This window comes from Anguilla rostrata, chromosome 4 (assembly GCF_018555375.3).
Source record: "Anguilla rostrata isolate EN2019 chromosome 4, ASM1855537v3, whole genome shotgun sequence".
In the NCBI taxonomy this organism is placed as follows: domain Eukaryota; kingdom Metazoa; phylum Chordata; class Actinopteri; order Anguilliformes; family Anguillidae; genus Anguilla; species Anguilla rostrata.
Window position 1 is genome coordinate 66,266,431 of NC_057936.1, and position 19,396 is coordinate 66,285,826.

At 43.4% G+C, this 19,396-nt stretch overlaps 3 protein-coding genes across 14 annotated transcripts in view; all 3 read right to left on the bottom strand.

The window, feature by feature from the left end:
• LOC135254203 (E3 ubiquitin-protein ligase TRIM16-like) overlaps window positions 1–19,396 on the bottom strand; it is a 105,022-nt gene that overhangs the window by 39,482 nt on the left and 46,144 nt on the right. For 3 of the 11 annotated variants that reach the window (XM_064334269.1, XM_064334271.1, XM_064334272.1), the window contains exon 1: window positions 3,534–4,161. The exons of 5 other annotated variants lie outside the window; for them this stretch is intronic. In XM_064334269.1, coding sequence (XP_064190339.1) covers window positions 3,534–3,911 — 378 coding nt within the window. In that variant the 5' untranslated portion in view covers window positions 3,912–4,161. Of the gene's footprint in view, window positions 1–357; window positions 406–1,676; window positions 1,837–1,993; window positions 2,228–2,467; window positions 2,564–3,533; window positions 4,162–19,396 lie in introns of those variants that run through there. 3 more of the 11 variants (XM_064334267.1, XM_064334255.1, XM_064334270.1) reach the window with 3 other exon arrangements.
• LOC135254222 (zinc finger protein 501-like) lies at window positions 4,988–13,736 on the bottom strand. Of its 2 annotated transcripts, XM_064334342.1 has the most exons (3): window positions 13,359–13,736; window positions 11,732–12,130; window positions 4,988–6,238 (listed from the first exon to the last, which is right to left on the bottom strand). In XM_064334342.1, the coding sequence occupies exons 2-3, from the start codon at window positions 12,066–12,068 to the stop codon at window positions 5,178–5,180; spliced, it is 1,398 nt and encodes a 465-aa protein (XP_064190412.1). In that variant the 5' UTR covers window positions 12,069–12,130; window positions 13,359–13,736; the 3' UTR covers window positions 4,988–5,177. The 2 variants fall into 2 exon arrangements, with proteins under 2 accessions (XP_064190412.1, XP_064190411.1); XM_064334341.1 differs by lacking the exons at window positions 11,732–12,130; window positions 13,359–13,736 and adding an exon at window positions 6,762–7,822.
• LOC135254252 (zinc finger protein 883-like) lies at window positions 7,913–19,301 on the bottom strand. Its single transcript, XM_064334412.1, has 4 exons — window positions 19,112–19,301; window positions 16,656–17,236; window positions 15,007–15,861; window positions 7,913–10,533 (listed from the first exon to the last, which is right to left on the bottom strand). Exons 2-4 carry the CDS (start codon window positions 17,089–17,091, stop codon window positions 9,770–9,772), a joined length of 2,055 nt encoding a protein of 684 aa, XP_064190482.1. The 5' UTR covers window positions 17,092–17,236; window positions 19,112–19,301; the 3' UTR covers window positions 7,913–9,769.

Sequence of the window (19,396 nt, forward strand, 5' to 3'; positions counted from 1 at the left end):
ACATTCCAGTGATAAAACTCAAATTTTTTCCCCTTAGGTTCCGTGAAACTTTATGCAGCAGATTTTATTTCAGCCTGTGATGTCATTGTGCACAACTGTTTCATGTGCCGGTTTAATGGAAACACACATTTCGAGGGAAAACGTGCATGTGTTTATACTGGGATCTGGTTATTGTATCAACAACAGAAAAAAGTGGACAGTGAACAGTTGCACACCCACTGTGTGTGTCTTCATTGATGGATGTAAATGTTAGTTGCTGCTAGAGCAGTTGTGGCACCTGCCCAGAATGCATAGCTGCAGAATTAATCTCCTCAGAATGCATTAGCGTTTGAAATATTATTTTACCGTGTGACTCACATTCAATGAAGTCTTCTCTGGTCAGGGGCTCTAGAACATGGACACTGACTGGAGAGGAAGAGAGAGAGAGAGAGAGAAAGAGATTATCAGCAACAAGAACATTAGCTCCTGAGCATCTAAAATTTTTGTAAATGTACACTGGGATAAATGGCAACTGTTTCAAAAAAATAACAATGAAGGAAAAAACAACTCAACAAAAGAATAGGGAAAGAAAAAAGGAAAAAAACAGAAAGAAAATCAGTGAAGGAGAAAACAATGTGACACCCTCTAAATAGCTAACAAACCGCCAACCAGAGCTGCTAGCAAACCATTGCCAGCTAATTCTGCTTTTGATGGATGACAGATTCTGCACCAGTATAAACCATTTGAGCACATATACTGATACTGAACTTCACAAACAAAAGTACTGGCAAGTTTAGGTTATTTTTTAGGAGGGGGACCGTAATATATTAAATAAAACTAAAACTTGAGCTAATTAAAATTTATCTAAAACATTTCTGCTGCTCTACTACACTCTACTGTATTTGTTCCATTAGCCAATCAGACCAAAGTGATTTGCATATTCATAGATAGGCACCCAATCAGAATATAGATGGCAGCAAATCAGTGACAACAAATGCCCAAATATGGAAAACCCTTCTAACTATGCAGAGCGCTTCTGGTGCATTTCCCAGCTGCAGTATAGAGGGATGACACAGGCAAAGCTTTTGGGCATTTCCCAGCGCAGTAAGAGATACACAGCAAGCTTCGGTGATTCAGCTGCAGATAGAGATGACCAGGCAGTCCAAACAGAGCTTCGTTCTGACCAGATCGTTGTAGACTTGTGATGTCCTCGACCCAAATTTGTTTCCTTGAACAACCACTTTCATGGCAAGCTGCCATTAGAGCACACTACTCCAAACCGGTTATGGAAATAGTTGGCCTACACGGCAGGCTTTGTTAAATCGGAATACAATACAGTACTTATTAGGGACCATAAATACCAGAAATACCAGTACAGCAGCACCAAATGTTGCAACCTGACATGACACTGAGGGACTGCCCGTGGAAGCCTAAACAGATCATGTGAATATTCATTTTATGTGCTAGTTTTTTCTTCAAGTTCTTTTTCTTTTTCTCTTTTTTCTTTTTAATTATAATGACCAATATTTGTGTATGCTTGACAATATGAGAACTGTTCATCATGCCAATGAAGTTTGAAACTGAAATATAGAAAATTTTAAATTGAGAGAGGGATAAGAGGAGACGTATATCTGTGAGAGAAAACTCATGTTTTTAAATAGACTATTTAAAATGACATCAGTGTCCGTGATGTTCACCTGAGTAAGATATTTTGACTAACTCCTCCTTGCAGACGTCCTCCAGTCGCTCTTTCAGCTCAGAGACATATTTCCTCACAGCCGCAAAAGAGATGTGTGGACTGACAGTGATGCTGGGTAAGTCTCCAGGACCAGGAGGGGCACAGGGAGACTGACAGCTCTGCAGAGAAAGACAGACAAACAGACCGAAAACCATCTTAGTCTCAATTCAGATTCCTGTGCAGAAGCCAGGAGCAGATCTTGGTAAATGAGGAAAAAGCCTCACCATGTATGTAAAATGTAAATAGCGCAGACTGTCAGAGAGCCAGTGATGTTACCTGGAGGAAATGGGTGTGATCCTCTGTGTGTGAAAACTGCTCCAGCTCAGCGTCTCTCCTCCTCAGCTCAGCAATCTCCTGCTCCAGTCGCTCCAGGAGTCCTTCAGCCCGACTCACTTCAGCCTTCTCCTGGTCTCTGATCAGCTCTTTCACCTCAGAGCGCCTTCTCTCAATGGAGCGGATCAGCTCAGTAAAGATCCTCTCACTGTCCTCCACTGCTGCCTGTGCAGAGCGCTGTTAGGAGACACAGAGAGAGAAGGGCTGTACATTTTAACTAGGCCTTTCACTCAGCTCTTACTGGGACCCCAGACAGACTGTTCCCTATAGTGTGGTTCAGTGGGATTGAGCCCCACAGGGCTGGAAAGTGGCCCAACATTGGGCTCCTCACTGGATGACTGGAGGAGATCCCTGACTGAGCCCTGAAATGGCTTTTCCAGCAGCCAGCCGTTGTCTTCTCCTCTGGTTAGTACCCACCTTGAGTGACTGCACAGCCTGTCTCAGATCCTGCAGCTCCTTCTCTCTCTCCTGGATTCTCTGCTGGAATTTACTCTCTCTCTCCCCCGGCTGCTTCTGTGGACAGATTATTTTCCCAGTTATATTTTATGGGTTGATTCCCATTCAGGGAGTGAACAGGGGGGGGGGGGCGGGGTTGGTGAGGAGTGTGAACAGAGCTGTCACAGAGAGCTGACTCAGATTCACTTCCTGCTCTTACTGCTATGTCACTGTGGACTACAGACCTGGAAAGCACTTTTTCAAATATATGAAACATTTGAAAATAAAACCTACTCAATTTAGGGGTCTTCCTGAAAAGAGCAGTTATGTACACTCTGTGACTAAGGAGATATTGAAAATGAAATAATTTTTTGTTTCAGTGTTCTGGATATGAGGGTTTTAGAAAATCTAACATTAAAACAATTCAAACAAATGGACAAAATTTAGCAAAACTTGCAGCCATTTCTTTTGGTTAATAATATGTCTTGTGAATCTACAGATATAGGAAAATGACAATTGATCATTTTTATGCATCTAGTGATTCTGTTGCCAAGAACATTTTAACAGAGCTAAAATGCAGAAGTGAAATTGATATAAATAATGGTAATACAAGCCTCATGGCAAACCTGGATGTTTAATCCGATATTGATTTTAATTTATTTTTCTTTTGATGTTTATCTGATTTAGTTTTTTATTGTTTCTTGAGAATGTGATTATTGCCACATTAAAGTATGTTACTGCTGCAACATTTGTACAAATGAAATAAAGTTTATTTGTAAAAAAGAAAAAAAAAAACAGTGTCCTTTATGTACATAACTCATAACTCCAGTCCTGGATGGTTTTACAAAAATGAACATGAGGAATTGCGATAATCTTTTTGCTTTTCTTTTATGTGTCCCACCTAAATATGGATTCATACTGGAGAAATGATGGTGGGTTGGATTTTTATGAATTTGTGTAAGCCCAAATGGGCCAAGTAGCTTTGTGATATGAAACACTAAAACAAATGAAAATCATAAAACATACGTGCAAGAGCTCTAGTCCTTACCTGTTTCTCAGTCCTTTCTGCTGCAGCTGAGACTGTATCATGGCCTCTGTGTTCATCCATCGTACACAGATAACAGATACACTGCTGATCGGTACGACAGTAAACCTCCAGCAGTTTGTCATGATGAGAGCAGATCTTCTCCTGCAGGTTTCCAGTGGCTTTGACCAGTTTGTGCTTCTCAAAGGCAGGCGATTCATAGTGAGGCTGGAGGTGAGTTTCACAGTAAGACACCAGGCACACCAGACAGGACTTCACAGCTTTGCGCTTTCTCCCAGTGCAGACATCACACGCCACATCTCCAGGTCCAGCGTAACAGTGAGCAGGAAGAGCAGCTTGGAGTTCAGTCTTCTTCAGTTTTTCCACCACTCCAGCCAGCATGGTGTTTTCTTCTTAAAACAGGCTTTGGGTTGAAGGTCTCTGTGCACTGGGGACAGCTGTAGACTCCAGCAGACACTGAACAGGCTGAGGAACGGCGCTGGGACTTATATAGCTCCATTTGTCTGCAGTATGAGTCAGACCAGAACCACCAATGGCAGCCGTTGTTCCAAAAAAAAAAAAAATATGTCAAACGTGCGGATTTACCTGTTTGTCACGAACGCAGTTCAGTGGAAACGGAAAGTTTCAGTTTCCGCTTTCATTCAGTAGGCAGCAGAAATGAAAGTACCCCACTGCATGTCACTTTTGATACTGCTACAGTTACTGTGCTCCAAAACAGGCATTTAAGTGGATTAGTTAATAAAAAATAATAATAATACTAATCATAATAATAATACTAAACTTTATATAGCACCCTTCAAGCACACATCATAAGGTACATAAGAAATAAGTAAAATAAACTAAAAGTAAAAATTACAATCGTAATAAAGAGACTCAATCAAAAGATTGGCACAACACACATTGAGATAGCAGTTTTTTTTTTTTTTTAAACTGCCCAAATTAAAAAACTGTTGCTTCATAGTAAAAAGGTCCTGGGTTCAAATCCCAGCCTGGAGTTTGTATGTTCTCCTTGTGTCTGTGTGGGCTTCTGCAGGTTTCTTCCCACAGTCCAAAGGCATGCAGGTCAGGTTAACTGAAGAGTCTAAATTGGCCATAGGTGTGAGTGAATGGTGTGTGCCCTGCGGTGTACTGGCAACCAGTTCAGGTACTATATTCCTGCCTTTTGCCCAATGCATGCTGGGATACACAACCCCTGGAGAAAATTGGGTGATTCTGACACGTAGAACAGCCTTGCTTGCCAAAAGCCCAATCGATCAAATTTAGCTCAGGCTTCAAACCGGGCCTAGAAACTTCCAGTACAATCGCCTGCGATATGTATTCTCACAATTTATAGATTAATCAGTTATGCTGACTGTGTATCCTTATAATTGGGGGGTCAAAATCAAAGTCATGATTTGGTATTCCTACATACAGTAGGGTTCACATCACATTCATAAAATTAATATCGTATGCCTTGGAAAAAGGAAAAAGGTTTTATTGATGAACATTCAGATCTAAAAAAAAAAAAAAAAAAAAAAACATGAATGTTGGATTTAAATTAAAAACGATGTGTTTTAACAAAAATAGCCACCAAAAATCATGATTAATGATGGCTCATCAGCTGGCTGGACCTGAGTGAAGCTCTTTCCACTCTTGGTCCCGGGGGGATTACTTTGTACAGTTCTGCTGGTGCTCGATCAGCACCTGTGACTCCCTGAAGCCCTGCCCACACCCGAAGCAGTGGAAGGGGAAAGCGCCGGTGTGGACCCTCAGGTGTACCCTCAGGTACGCCGCACACCTGTAGCTCTTCCCGCAGTGGGAGCAGTGGAACGGCCGCTCGCCCGTGTGGATCCTCAGGTGCGCCTTCAGGACGCGCGCGCACCTGAAGCTCTTCTGGCAGCGGGAGCAGGGGTACGGGCGCTCCCCGGCGTGAGCCTCCTGGTGCCTCGCCAGTTTCGCCGCAGACTCGAAACCCGTCCCGCACCGGACGCAGGGGTGCGGGAGCTCCCCGGCGTGGGTCCGCCGGTGCACGGTCAGGCTGATCAGCTGGCTGTAGCTCTTCCCGCACCGGGAGCAGCGGTAGGGCCGTTCGCCTGTGTGCACGCGCCGGTGCACCGCCAGGCTGCCGGCGTGCCGGAAGCTCCGCCCACACTGGGCGCAGTGGTACAGGCACTCGGCGGCGTGAGTCCGCTGGTGCGTCCGCAGGCTGCTCGGCTGAGTGAAGCGGTCCCCGCACGTGGGGCACTGGAACGGGCGCTCTCCCGTGTGAGTTCGCTGATGATGTTTGAACTGCGTGGTGGACTTGAAGCTCTTCCCGCACTGGGAGCACTGGTACGGGCGCTCCCCCGTGTGGCTGCGCTGGTGTATGGTTAGGTGTGACTTACAGGTGAAGCTCTTCCCGCACTGGGCGCACTGGTGCGGGCGCTCCCCCGTGTGGATTTTCTGGTGTGTTGCCAGGTTTGATGCAGATTTGAAGCTTCTTCCACATAGAGGGCAGGTGTGGGCCCCTGGAGTGCCAGTGTGGGACTGTGTCGGGGTGGGGAGTGTTTTAGGGGGTGTGGGGTGCTGATGTGTGCTGCTGGGAGGCAGTGGGTCCTCTGCTCCGTTTCCTCCAGACCTCAGAATGCTGCTGTGCTCCTCTGGGTGAACCTTCTCAATGTGCTGGTGAAGCTTCGCTTCTTCCATGTGAATGAATGGGGACTGGGAGCAGACAAACACCTCAGACTCTCCTGTAGGTAGCAAAGACCAGATATAAACAGATTTTTAATATAGTGACATTTTCAAAGGATTTCAGAGGTAATAAAGTTAAAAACATTGAAGTCGAAAAAAAAAAAGTTTTTCTTTTACTGAATACAGAGTCCATTAAAAGAACAGAACAGTACATTCTGTGCTTATGGAAATACTGATATACATAAGATAACAATGATAATACATGTATAATATCCAATGTAATTAGCATTATAATGAAAGACATTTATCTATACATATCATAAACGCATATACTAATGATAATACATGCATCATATACCAATGATACATATATCATATACCAATGATAATACATTTATCATATACCAATCATAATATGCATATCATACACCAATGATAATACATGCATCATATACCAATGTTGATACATATCATATACCAATGATAATACACACATCCGCAGTAGTTTACTGATTGGACACAATATTACAACAAAAAATCCAACAAAGAATAAAACAGGAAGTGATTCTTCAGCTACATTACCTTTACTGAAGGAGATAACGGGAGATCCAAGGGAGGGCACTCTAGGCTGCTTGAGCAGACAGGAAGTGACCAAACATGATGAGCCCCCCTCTTCCTGTTTCTTGCAGTTTGATGTCCTTTTTTTCAACCCTCTGCCGGTTTTAGAGGTTTGTTCCATTTCATCCCCCTCTTCCTCTTTCACACCAGCCTCCCTCTTCACCTCCCCACTCTGCCTCTCCCCACCTTCCTCCTCCTCTTCCTTTATGTTGGAGAGAATGAGTTCTTCCCTGTTCATCCCATATCCATTCTTCTCTTCTATACTCTCCTCTACGTCTTCACTTTTAATTAAACTGGATCTCGACTCCACCCCCAGGTAATCTGTGCTTTCCATCGCAGGTTCTGTCTTCATGTCTTCACCTGAAGAGGCGGGGCTTAAGAGCGAAGCACTGATTCTGGTTGGATATTATCTTTAGTGAGCTCTGTAGAATCCACCAATCTTCTCAATGGAGTGATGGAAAGCAGTCTGTCATGGAGTTTGAGAAGATAAATGGAACAGAAACAGGCCAGACCTACTAGCATGTGTAAATACAGTGGTGACAGAGACCTCTGCATGTGAATTTAATTCGTTAAAGGGGTTCACTTAAACAGCAGTACTGAAAATATTAACAATAGTGGGTTCTGAAGTCAACTTAGTGTTTAAATTGGGCATTGATTTGAGTACGTAATCATCTTACTCTTGACTGTATAAATGGCTGAGAAAAAATGAACAATAAAATAATTCAATTGTTCAGTTTAAAGATGTCATCACAGTCTAGCGTTTAAATCAGATAGTCCATAGGACACCCAGCAGTTTTAGCTAACGTGATCTTTCCAATGCACACATTTCCATGCCAATGCACAGGGATGACTACTCTATTTTTGCTGGTTATGCACGTTCACTTTCCAAGCACACACGTCATATAATGAATGCCTAGTCTATCCCGGAGTCAAAATGCTCTACAACATTATAATGGAAGGAGAACAAACAATGGTGATTTTAAAAAGAGTTCTGTAAAAAAATTCTCTGCTGCGATTTTTTTTGCTGCCAAGATACGCCGTGGAAAGTGCTAACTTGAAAAAACGTCAAGAAGACTTATTTCAACAAGGACAATAACATTACTTCATGCACGAACGATTATGGCTTTTTGTTCGCTAACTTGGTAGCGCTAACAACTTTTCAGTTTATCAGGCCAATATCGATCCTTAACAGGCACTGTGCAACGTACCGTCTCAATTATATTTAAATGTAACCGTCATTAACTCAATATACAGCGAGCTATATTGCAATACCTTCCCCCGGAAAGCTAAAGATTAGGATCCGAGGAGCGTGTGACGAGCTAAGTGGTTTCCGATTGTTTTGGTTAAAAACAAAACAAGGTAGCCAAACACAAACGTGCAGCCTGCTGGTCAGCTCTGTGGGCTAACATCACGAAGCTCTGAAAACGAAAAAAGAGGTTCACACCATCGGCTGGCAGTTCACTGAGTAGTTTAGTTAGATTTGCATCTCCCTTAGTGAGCTAGAAACGAATTCATTCAGTGATTCTGTCCAACTGAAAACAGCTATCATAATGCCGATTGATTCTTCCCTTACTTCCTCCGTTTCTTTTCTTTGTTTTTATTGGCGGTTGACAACGAACATTCTGGCGCATTACCGCCATCAACTGGGCTGGAGTGCGATCCTGAGGCCACACCCCAGTCGCAAAATATAACAATAAATTATAATGAAGTTTAATAAAAATTTAACTCACGACCATCACTAAGAATGACCTTATAGAGTAATAAACGACTGTAATCATATATGCCTGTATATGTATTTCTTTACTTATAAAACCTAAATCCATCAGTTGGCAGCACTTTCTGCCCCACAGCAGGAAGGCCTTGGGTTTGAATCCTGACCGGGACCTTTCTGCATGTCCTCCCATAGTCCAAAGAGATGCACGTGGCAAGACGTGTATCCAGCACTTCTAGGGACCCTGACCAGGAACAAGCAGGTATAGATGGGTGGATGTTGCAAAACCTGGTAGTATGCAGGCTTACATAACAGTGAGCATAAACCTCATTTCTCATTTCCCAGCCCTTATAACACCGTTTCTCTGAGAAGTGGTGAACGGCACAATGTTTGACACCAGGCCAAGCGCATCTGCCGTAACACAGAACACAAACCGTACGGCTTTCCGGATTAAAGGCAAATTTCATTATGGAGAAAGTGGAGTTTCACATAACAATCCCCGTCACAGACTGATTTAAACTGCCCTTCAAAACTGGGAGGCTTTTACCCACACACTTCTCTCGTACCTTGTGTAAAGGGTACAACTGCAGCCCTGGTTGGGAATGAAACCTGCAACCTTTCAGATACAAGCCCATTTCCTTGAACATTTCACCACACAGCAGACCTATACGCTCACTCATTACCCTGCACCCCTACGGGAGCCAGAACCCACATATGTCCCATCCAATGTCGCAACTGCTGTACTCTGTACAGTGCAAACAGCACTTCCCACGTGACTGTGCTATGTCTCTGCACTGCTGTCCAGTAATCCAAGCAGCAACCCAATCTCGTGTTCACACAGCAATCAAAACATGATTTTATTAGAATCATGCAGGGACAGTGTTTTCAGATTAACTGTAGCAATACATTGTTGCAATGTAGTGTGCACATCCAAGCCTTGATGTGCAACGCTCGTATGCAATATCACTGAAGTATGATGTAGCTTTCAAATACAGTATCACTGTATGACTTTGCTCTCCTATGCAATATTACTGAGGGGTCATCAGCTGTGTGACTGAGCTCTCTTATGCAATATCACTGAGGGGTCATCAGCTGTGTGACTGAGCTCTCTTATGCAATACCACTGATGGGTCGTCAGCTGTGTAACTGAGCTCTCCTATACAATATCACTGATGGGTCGTCAGCTGGCTGGACTGAGCTCTCCTATGCAATATCACTGATGGGTCGTCAGCTGGCTGGACTGAGTGAAGCTCTTTCCACTCTAACACAGCGGGAACATTTCTGTACAGTTCTGCTGGTGCCCAATCAGAGCTGGAGCCTCTTTGAAGCCCTGGCCACACTGGAAGCAGTGGAACGGGTGATCTCCTGTGTGTATCCTCTGGTGCATTCTGAGATGCTTGGCCAATCTGAAGGTCTTTCCGCAGGCTGAGCAGTGGTACGGGTGCGCGGCCCGGTGAGACTGCTGATGACGCGTCAGCTGCCCAAGACATATGAAGCTCCTCCCACACTGGGGGCATGGGTACGGGCGCTCCCCCGTATGAACCCGCTGGTGTACCGCCAGGTACGACTTGCACCTGAAGCTCTTCCCACACTGGGAACAGAGGTGCGGTCGTTCCCCGCCGTGGGTCCGGTGGTGTTCCTTCAGCTCAGAACTACATTTAAAGCTCCTTAAACACTCGGAGCAGTGGTACGGGCGCTCCCCTGTATGAACCCGCTGGTGTACCGCTAGGCCCGACTTGTACCTGAAGCTCTTCCCACACCGGGAACAGAGGTGCGGTCGTTCCCCCCTGTGGGTCTGCTGGTGTTCCGCAAGGTGAGAACTACATTTAAAGCTCTTCTCGCACAGGGAGCAGTGGAACGGACGCTCCATTATATGGGATCGCAGGTGCGTTGTCAAGTGCGATGAACTCTTGAAGCTCTTCCCACACTGGGAGCAGTGGTACGGGCGCTCTCCTGTATGGTTTCGCTCGTGTGTCGTCAGACGTGATTTATATCTGAAGGTCTTTCCACAGTGGGAGCAGGTGTGGGCCCCTGGAGTGCCTGTGTGGGACTGTGTCAGGGTGGGGAGTGTTTTAGGGGGTGTGGGGTGCTCATGTGTGCTGCTGGGAGGCAGTGGGTCCTCTGCTCCGTTTCCTCCAGACCTCAGAATCCTGCTGTGCTCCTTTGGGTGAACCTTCTCAATGTGCTGGTGAAGCTTTGCTTCTTCCATGTGAATGAATGGGCACTGGGAGCAGGAAAACACCTCAGACTTTCCTGTAGGAGAAAAAGATGGGAAATGCTGCGACAACTACAACTAATGGGATGCAATATCATTCTAACAGCGTCTAGGTTGTTAAACTTGCATAAAAGGACATGCATTGTTTCTCCTGCCTAAACAAACCTTAACTTTTCATTACACACACTGAGAACGTCATGAATTTATACCTAAAAAGGTTGGCACTGCAACAAAATTTAATTCTGAAATGTCTATGACTATGTCTAAACAGAAGGTTCCGCACATGGATGCCTTGGAGGAAACCACTAGTCTGAGTGAATATTTCGGAGGAGGACAGTAACAATGGCTTTGACTCCACAGCAGAGGGCATGGTTTTATATCACTGAGCGTCTACATGCATTCTCAATATATTTTTATTATTGTACATTACGCTCATAAATAAGGAGTACTGAATAATAAATGTCCCATGCAAAATTTTGGGAAGCGTTTGACATGTTGAGCCCATGCTAAAATGCCTTAAATATTTATATTAAAACAAGCAGAAGTTTCATTTCTGCAACAGCTGCTCTACAAAACTAAATATACGCCATGATTTTAGTGACATAAGCATCCATTTAAAATGAAACAAATGATTCCAGAGGTATTTACTCTTAGTGCTAGCTAACCCACTAGCCCAGAGCCACCAAAATACACCAAAAACAGAAGGATCGACTACAATGTGGTTTCATTTTTACCCAGTTAAGCTAACAATTCCCTATTCCTTTTTAATTTTTTCTTTGCCAATTGAATAAAGCACATGAACTTGCAATACCCGCATGGACCTCCTTAACTGAATGGAAAACATTACAGCCGGATGGCTAATTTGGTAAAACTGTGATATCAAAACACAAACCGACTGTGGCAAAGCTAGCAACCAAACTCCAGTTCCATTGATACCGTATAAAAGCATACTAGTTCACCAACGAGACATTACATTTGATCAACAGTGCTGAAACAGGAAATCTTTACCTGGATTTCCTTTTTGGACGGAGATGACCGGACATCCACTTCCATGATCCAGATCCATGGTCTGTGTTATTTCATCTCCTTCCCTCTGTTCATCCTTATTTTCTCCTTGTTTCCAGTCAAAAGCCTCAACTTCTTCATCTTTCACACCATCCTCCCTCTTCACCTCAATCTTCCTCTCCCCACCTTCCTCCTTCTTCTCTTCCTTTATGTTGGAGAGAATGAGTTCTTCCTCCCTGCTCATCCCATATCCATTCTTCCTCTCTATACTCTCCTCTGTCTCTTCACTTTTAATTGAAGTGGATCTCAGCTCCATCCCTGTGTAATCTGTGCTGTCCATTTTAGAGTGAAGCAGATTATGATTGGATATTTGCTTCAGTGGGCTCTGTGGAATCCACCAATCTTCAAAATGGAGGAAAGGAGGTAGAGGAGACGATCAAGGAGTGAAGACTTTCTCGGTGGGGGGGGGATGTTAAGAGACCGGTTTATATTTTAAAAGAAAACTAATATTTGCATTGACTTTAACGCTTGTGTTCTGTTAACTTATTAGCACCTGTGAAACCGTTACCTTTGGTTTAATATATACCTAGGACACTGATTATAAAGGAATAAATACTAAGATTTATGCCAAATGCTCAAGATATTAACAGTATGTAAGTGTGCTTAATGGTCCCCAATTGCCTCTGGTAGACCGCACAGAACAATGCAGTGTTGCTCATTTATGATATAGATGTGATTTATAAACATAAAAAAGAAATCCAACAAAGTAAATGCATGGGGGCAAACTGAAATGAATGGAGCCGAGTAGCCTACGAAGTCGCTTCTTTTGGGAGAGACTTTCATCGATGAAGACAGTATACGGAAACAGTTGATTCTCTGAGTAAAGACGTTGAGTGTGAATCTGTTCTAAATGCAGTCAGGGAAAGCCAAATAATTGATCACAAGATGGAATCCAAATGACCCCGGAGACCACTCACTGTATTTAGATAGAACTGAGAATCTGGTGACTGCAGAGAGCGAACTTCGTGTCAGGTCTTTATATTTTGAAAAGATAACCCCTGTTACAGGTAGTACAGTCGTGGGTCTGATTGGCAAATGGGGCTGGCATATACATTGGTGAAAATGTTGTTTAAGCAGAGCACTGACGGGTAGCAGGAGCTACATGGAGCTTCATCTGTTGCGATGGTCTAGGAATAAAAGGTCAACCATCTTGTGAGTTTACGCAAAGGAAAGAAAATCAGCATACAGAGGGTCGCCAGGAACGAGTTTGAATACCACCGTTTTAATCAGTAAAGTCTTCGCAAGTTTAATTAAACTGTCATTATTACAATACGCTAAGGCACTGTCCCCTGACCAAGGCTTATTTCCAACTTGTATCACGACTCTACTTAATTGGGAGCTACTTTATTTGAAAATGTGTAGACCTGATTAAAAATCGGTGTCCCATCAGTTGCTGGTTAGATCACCCTCAAAACTACGCATATGAGCTAGAAAATCGGTGCATTAAAACCACTATTTAGAAGGGCAAACTGTGAGACACGGAAAAAGCTTCCAGTAAAAGCTCACGCAAAAAACGAAAACATTAGTCCATTCAAAATAATAACTTGGGCTTGGCTAAATGGACACTTACCTAGTAAACGTAGGCTTATTCGTCATTAAATAGTCGAATAGGTCTATATGTGCTTTGTACTTTAGCAAGCTAAACACTTAATTCCCAAAGAAAGCTGTTTGAAAATAAACGACGACGAGGATCTATGATAGCGAAGGCAACTACAGCAACACAAGTCCCATCCGATTTCCCTGTATCGCCACCTACCTGCCAGGAATGAGAGGAAACTGTCGGTCATAGCGCGAGTACAAAAGAGAAAGTTAACGGAAATATCTTTTTGTGCAAATCTAAAAGGGGTGCCCGGAGGCAGGCAGGCAGTGAGAATACGAATTTGGGAACCTGTGAATTTAATTAATTTAACACTGAGTTCCACTAAACCACTGTTCTAATGAGAAACAACCCCTCTCTGTATTCTTAACCAGCAGGACCAGCGCAGATATTGAAGTTCACTGCATACACAAGGGATTCTGATGGAGACTCTTAACAACCGCACACACGGGCAAGGCAGAACAAATACGCAACAGTACATATTTAATCAATACAAACATACATGTTTTAATTCCGGTCTTTACAGGCTCAAATGAAAATCAAACCCAACGGTAAATTTCCAAGGTTCACAACAAGCACTGACCGTGTTAATATGCCAAGATAATGAGCGTTCCATACCAATAGAGCAGTGTGATACTACGTCAAAGTCAAAAGCACGTTGCCTTTTAAGTTTCAGAACCGGGTGTGTACTAGAATGTTCTAGAATACATCCCAGGTGTGGCACAGCCCTTGTCCACTCAAGCAAAGGATTTAACTTGACTTTCAACAGAAACGTATCCAGCCACATGAATCGATGTATAAATATCTCTCTATATAAATACTGATACATGGTTCATTTATGGTCCTTGTGTCCTTAAAATGCAGCCATGTCATACAGTTGAGACATAATCTGTTCCTACAACACACACACACACACACGCACAGTGGACCAAATACATAACCCCTCCAACCCCTAATGTCTCCAAACACGACAACAATTTATTTCATGTTCTTGTGTGTCATGGGAGTTTTCTTCCTCCCCATCTTTAGTCACTAAACTTTCATATTGAAATGATTTCATTCACCAAATAAATCAACACCGTCGTACAAATAGTGAATGACAGATGTGCATGTTTGTAATTCAACCAAATTCACGGTGGTCAATGAAATAATTAACATCTGTGAAGTTCCTTTCATGGATATCGAAGTGCTTTAGAGTCAGACTGTTTGTGAAATGAGTCAAGGACCAAGTTAATTTGTCTTCAAGTGTACTCAACATCTGTGCACTTAATACTTTTCCTTTTTCACTGAATGCTTTTTTTTCCCTGTATATTAAAAGTGTAATTAAAAACAAAAAGGCCGGAAAGAACAATGGCCACTGATTACCGCAGAGAGACAGACTATTGCTTTGGTCTCTCTCCAGTGTGAGTTTTCTGGAGATGTACCAGCTGTACTGCAGTTCTCAAACTTCCCACATTTTTAGCCAACTACATGTTCTCCACTTTAATTTTTTGGCGTAATGTCCGATTACTTTATTCACGGAAGCTCTCTTAACGCTTAGTGCACTCTCCTGCAAGGATATTCTGGTGTGCATTCACGTTTGATTTACATGTGAAGCTCTTCCCACACTGGGCAAAGTGTTATGGCTGCTCTCCTGTATGAATTCGCTGGTGTACTCTTAAGTTTGACGCATATCTGAAGGTCTTCTCACAGAGGGAGCAGTGGTACGGGCGCACTCCCGTATGACGACGCTGGTGTGATGACAGACTGCTGGAATGGCTGAAGGTCTCCCCACACTGGGAGCACTGGTACGGACGCTCTCCTGTATGAATTCGCTGGTGTACTGTCAGGTCCGATGCAAACCTGAAGCTCTTCTCACACTGGGTGCACTGGTATGGGCGCTCTCCCGTATGGCGACGCTGGTGTGACTTCAGACTGCTGGGATGATTGAAGGTCTGTTCGCACTGGGTGCAGTGGTACGGGCGCTCTCCCGTATGACGACGCTCATGTGACCGGAGACTGCTGGAATGACTAAAGGTTTGTCCACACTGGGAGCAGTGGTACGGGCGCTCTCCCGTATGACGACGCATGTGCTCTGTCAGACTGCTTGACTGTGTGAAGCTCTCCCCACACTGGGAGCAGTGGTAGGGGCGCTCTCCAGTATGAATTCGCTTATGACACATCAGCTGTAAAGGACATATGAAATTCTTCCCACATTGGGAGCAGTGGTATGGGCGCTCCCCTGTATGAGTTCGCTGGTGAACAGTCAGGTAGGATTTACACCTGAAGCTCTTCTCACACTGGGAGCAGTGGTACGGACGCTCCCCTGTATGAGTTCGCTGGTGAACCGTCAGGTAGGATTTACACCTGAAGCTCTTCTCACATTGGGAGCAGTGGTATGGGCGCTCCCCTGTATGAGTTCGCTTGTGTACCCTCAAATAAGACGGAGACTTGAAGCTCTTCCCACACTGGGAGCAGGCAAACGCCTCAGATTGCCCTGTAGGAAGAGAAGACAGTATGTTTCTTGATATGGACATTTTTATAATACAAGTGAAAATGGAGAAAATATACAAATGGAAACCAAAAGCAGCTGAAGCTGAAGGTACTAGTAGGCCTGTACCAGTTATACAATTTCACAACTACAGCTAAAGCAGCCAGTTTTAATTTAAATTCAGTTGGACAGTACTATTCCAAATCAAGACATGAACACTGATCACAGTGCATCTCCCATCTGCCACCAGTTTAGTTGAACTTCTTTCTGCCATCACCAGCCTCGCCATCAACCAAAACAAAAAGCACTTTCCAGCTGCTCAGTCTACTTGTTCAGGACATTGTTCTGCACTGAATCAAACTCATAACAATAAGATTGGTACTGTGATGGTTACTTTTGGTTAGGAGCTTTGTGGTTGATGGGGGTATCTTTAACTCAACTGAGCTAGCAAGCAAAGAAAAAAAAAAACACTAGCCTTGCCAGCTCTATTCCCCAACAGAACAAGTGAGAGGCCACAGGGAATTAATGAAGGGACACTGCTGGCAGGACCATCCTGTGCCACCCCTGTTCTACAGCAGGAACAGGCCCCCACCATCTCATCGCACACTAGTGACCCCTGCTGGTTAATCAGACGCCCTCAAGCTTACCCCTTTTCAAACCTGACTATGACTATATCAGACTACATGAGGAATCTGATGCAACTACAACTATAGCTGAACATACAAAGGTTTTGCCTTAGTTCCTATTACATTTACAAAACATTACGTATAGATAAGCTTATAAATACATATATTTTCCACCTGTATTTCCTGCCCTGGGGGAGTTGACAGGAGATGCAGGGGTGGGCAGTCTAGATGGCTCAAGTAAACAGGAAGTGATGGGGGATGGCAAGCTCTCCTCTTCCTGCTTCAAATCTGATATTCTGTCCATTTGGGGGGTTTGGTCCATCCAATCTCCCTCCCTCTGTTCACCACCCTCAAATGCTGGGTTCCAGTCATTTCTTTCAACCTCTTCATCTTTCACATCATCCTCCCTCTTCACCTCCCCACTCTGCCTCTCCCCACCTTCCTCCTCCTCCTCTTCCTTTATGTTGGAGAGAATGAGCTCTTCCTCCCTGCTCATCCCATATCCATTCTTCCTCTCTATACTCTCCTCTACTTCTTCGCTTTTAATCAAACTGGATCTAAACTCCACCTCTGTGTAATCTGTGCTGTCCATTGCAGGCTCTGTCTTCATGTCTTCACCTGAAGAGGTGGGGCTTGAAGCTCCTAGAATGATACACTTATTCTGATTGGATATTTTCTTCAGTGAGCTCTGTGGAATCCACCAATTGTCTAAAGGGGGGAAAGGATGGCGAGGAGACAGTTGGTCATGGTCATCTCTGAGGAGAGAAGAGAGTTAACTGAAACAAACCCCTTTACATTAAAATGGAATCCTTATTATTTGCATTAAGTACTTTAATGAACACTTCACAAAGACTTTAAATGCAAGAAGTGATTCCCGAATGTCTCACATAGCAAGGTTAAACTATACATAAAACTATTTACAGAAAATACCTTATTAGTCTACCAGAAAACAGAGGCTTTGATTTGTAGTTCCCCTCCAATTAGCTTGTGTTACAGCTTCAGGGACAGGTATACAAGACTGCCACCAGCACAAGACTTTCAAAGATAAAGATTATGTACTGAAATACAGTATTTTAATCTTTAGCCTCATCTTCAAAAAAAAAAAAAAAAAAACACTGAGTATGGATCTTCTCTAATATGTTGCCATATTCCATGAAATCAGACCTTACAAGTGATCTATATGAGACCCATTAGCCAATGTTTAACACAAACAAATATGACCACGGCTACCCCATGCTTTCATTCATAAATGTTTCCACTATCATATGCAAATTTTGTGACATTACAATGTTAAATCATCCTCTTAGTTTCATTGCAAGTTATTTAAAGAATAGTGCATGACGGCAGTGGCATATTGTCATTAGATCTACATCGCTGCTAAGGGGTGTCGTTCGGCCCGACACCAGAGGACCGCGACCCCATTAGCTTTGATACAATCACAACAGAACATATTTTATTTTATTAATTTGATTACAAGAATAATCTCAAATAAGATAGTTCCCGCCCGGCTGCCTGCAAATAGTGTCAATCTCTTTTGTTCTACCAAGCTAGTTAACGCCTTTTTGACGTATATTCGCATTGATCCACATCAGATACTTTCAAATGTTCCCATTTCGTGACTGAGGATCGTTAGATGTAACGGTTTTTTTTATTTAAATTTTGACTTGAAAGACTGCCTAGTAGCGTACCAATAATTTAAACAGGACCGCAAAGACGCACCAGACTACACAGCCGTGGTATACCGGTTAGTAGTATTACATGGCTATTAACCAATCAGATTGCGAGATTTGTCCTACCCGTTTTATAAATCTATTTAAAATGTAGTAACGTCAACTGATTAATTTGCCTGAACAGCAAGTGCAAAGTTCCGGAAAACTGAAAAGCTTAACGACCAGTAGCCTACTTGACCAGCGAAACGCATGAAGACTTAAGTAACTCCACAACGAGTAGCAGGGTCCAAAATAATCTATACAAGGTAGCCTATAGTCTATAGTTTGTATTTTAAATTGTTCATGCAGCTAGTTAGACTTTTTGTTTTCGTTTTTGTATTCTAGTGTGCCATGTTTTCACCTTTTAGCTTTGCTAAACGTTGATTCGTCAGCGTTAAACTGATTAGAGAATTAACTAACGTTAGCTAGTTTGTAGACTATGTTGCCAGTTAAAGTACGGTAAGTCCAAACAACAAATTGTTGCTTGGTAAATTAAAAGTGAGATGACACACCGCAGGCTGTTTAAAATATAGCTTTTAAAGTTGTGTTGTCCGTCTTTGGCGAGTAATTACCAGACAGACATGAAGCGACATATGGCACTCAAACCGGTGGAATATCATGAATATTGGGATGGTTAACGTTTAGGGGCTTGCCGACACGACGCGAACAACACCCCCTAGTCGTGCCAATATTCATGATAACACGGGTTCTTGTGCCATGTCGCTTTAATCAGTTTCCGTTTTAGCTGCTGGCTCGACAGGCACACAAAAGCGTACTTGAGACAGTAAACCTGGGCCAACTGAGTACATGGGAAACCACGTGACACATAAAAAGCCACAATAATTAGGCTAGAAATAGACTAAATATTACAAAGTTAATTCTAAACGACAATGGCTTTGGGTAGGTTAAATGGGCACTTACCAAGTAAACGTCGGCTTCTTAGTTTATTAATGGTGTAATGTCGGTGCTCGGCACTTTAGCAGTGGGTATTCGTGAAGCAGGAGTTTTTGTATTGTGTACATATACTGATTGTGCAGCGCATCACTGTAAAACTGCCTAAACCACTTTCCGAATTTCCGCAACCTGATCTCAGCTGCCCAGTCTGAAAATAAATGACGAGGATCGAACAGTAACTGGCAGCGAAAGCATCTACAGACACACCAGTCCCCGTCCCATTCCCCTCTATCGCCATCTACCGCTACGGAG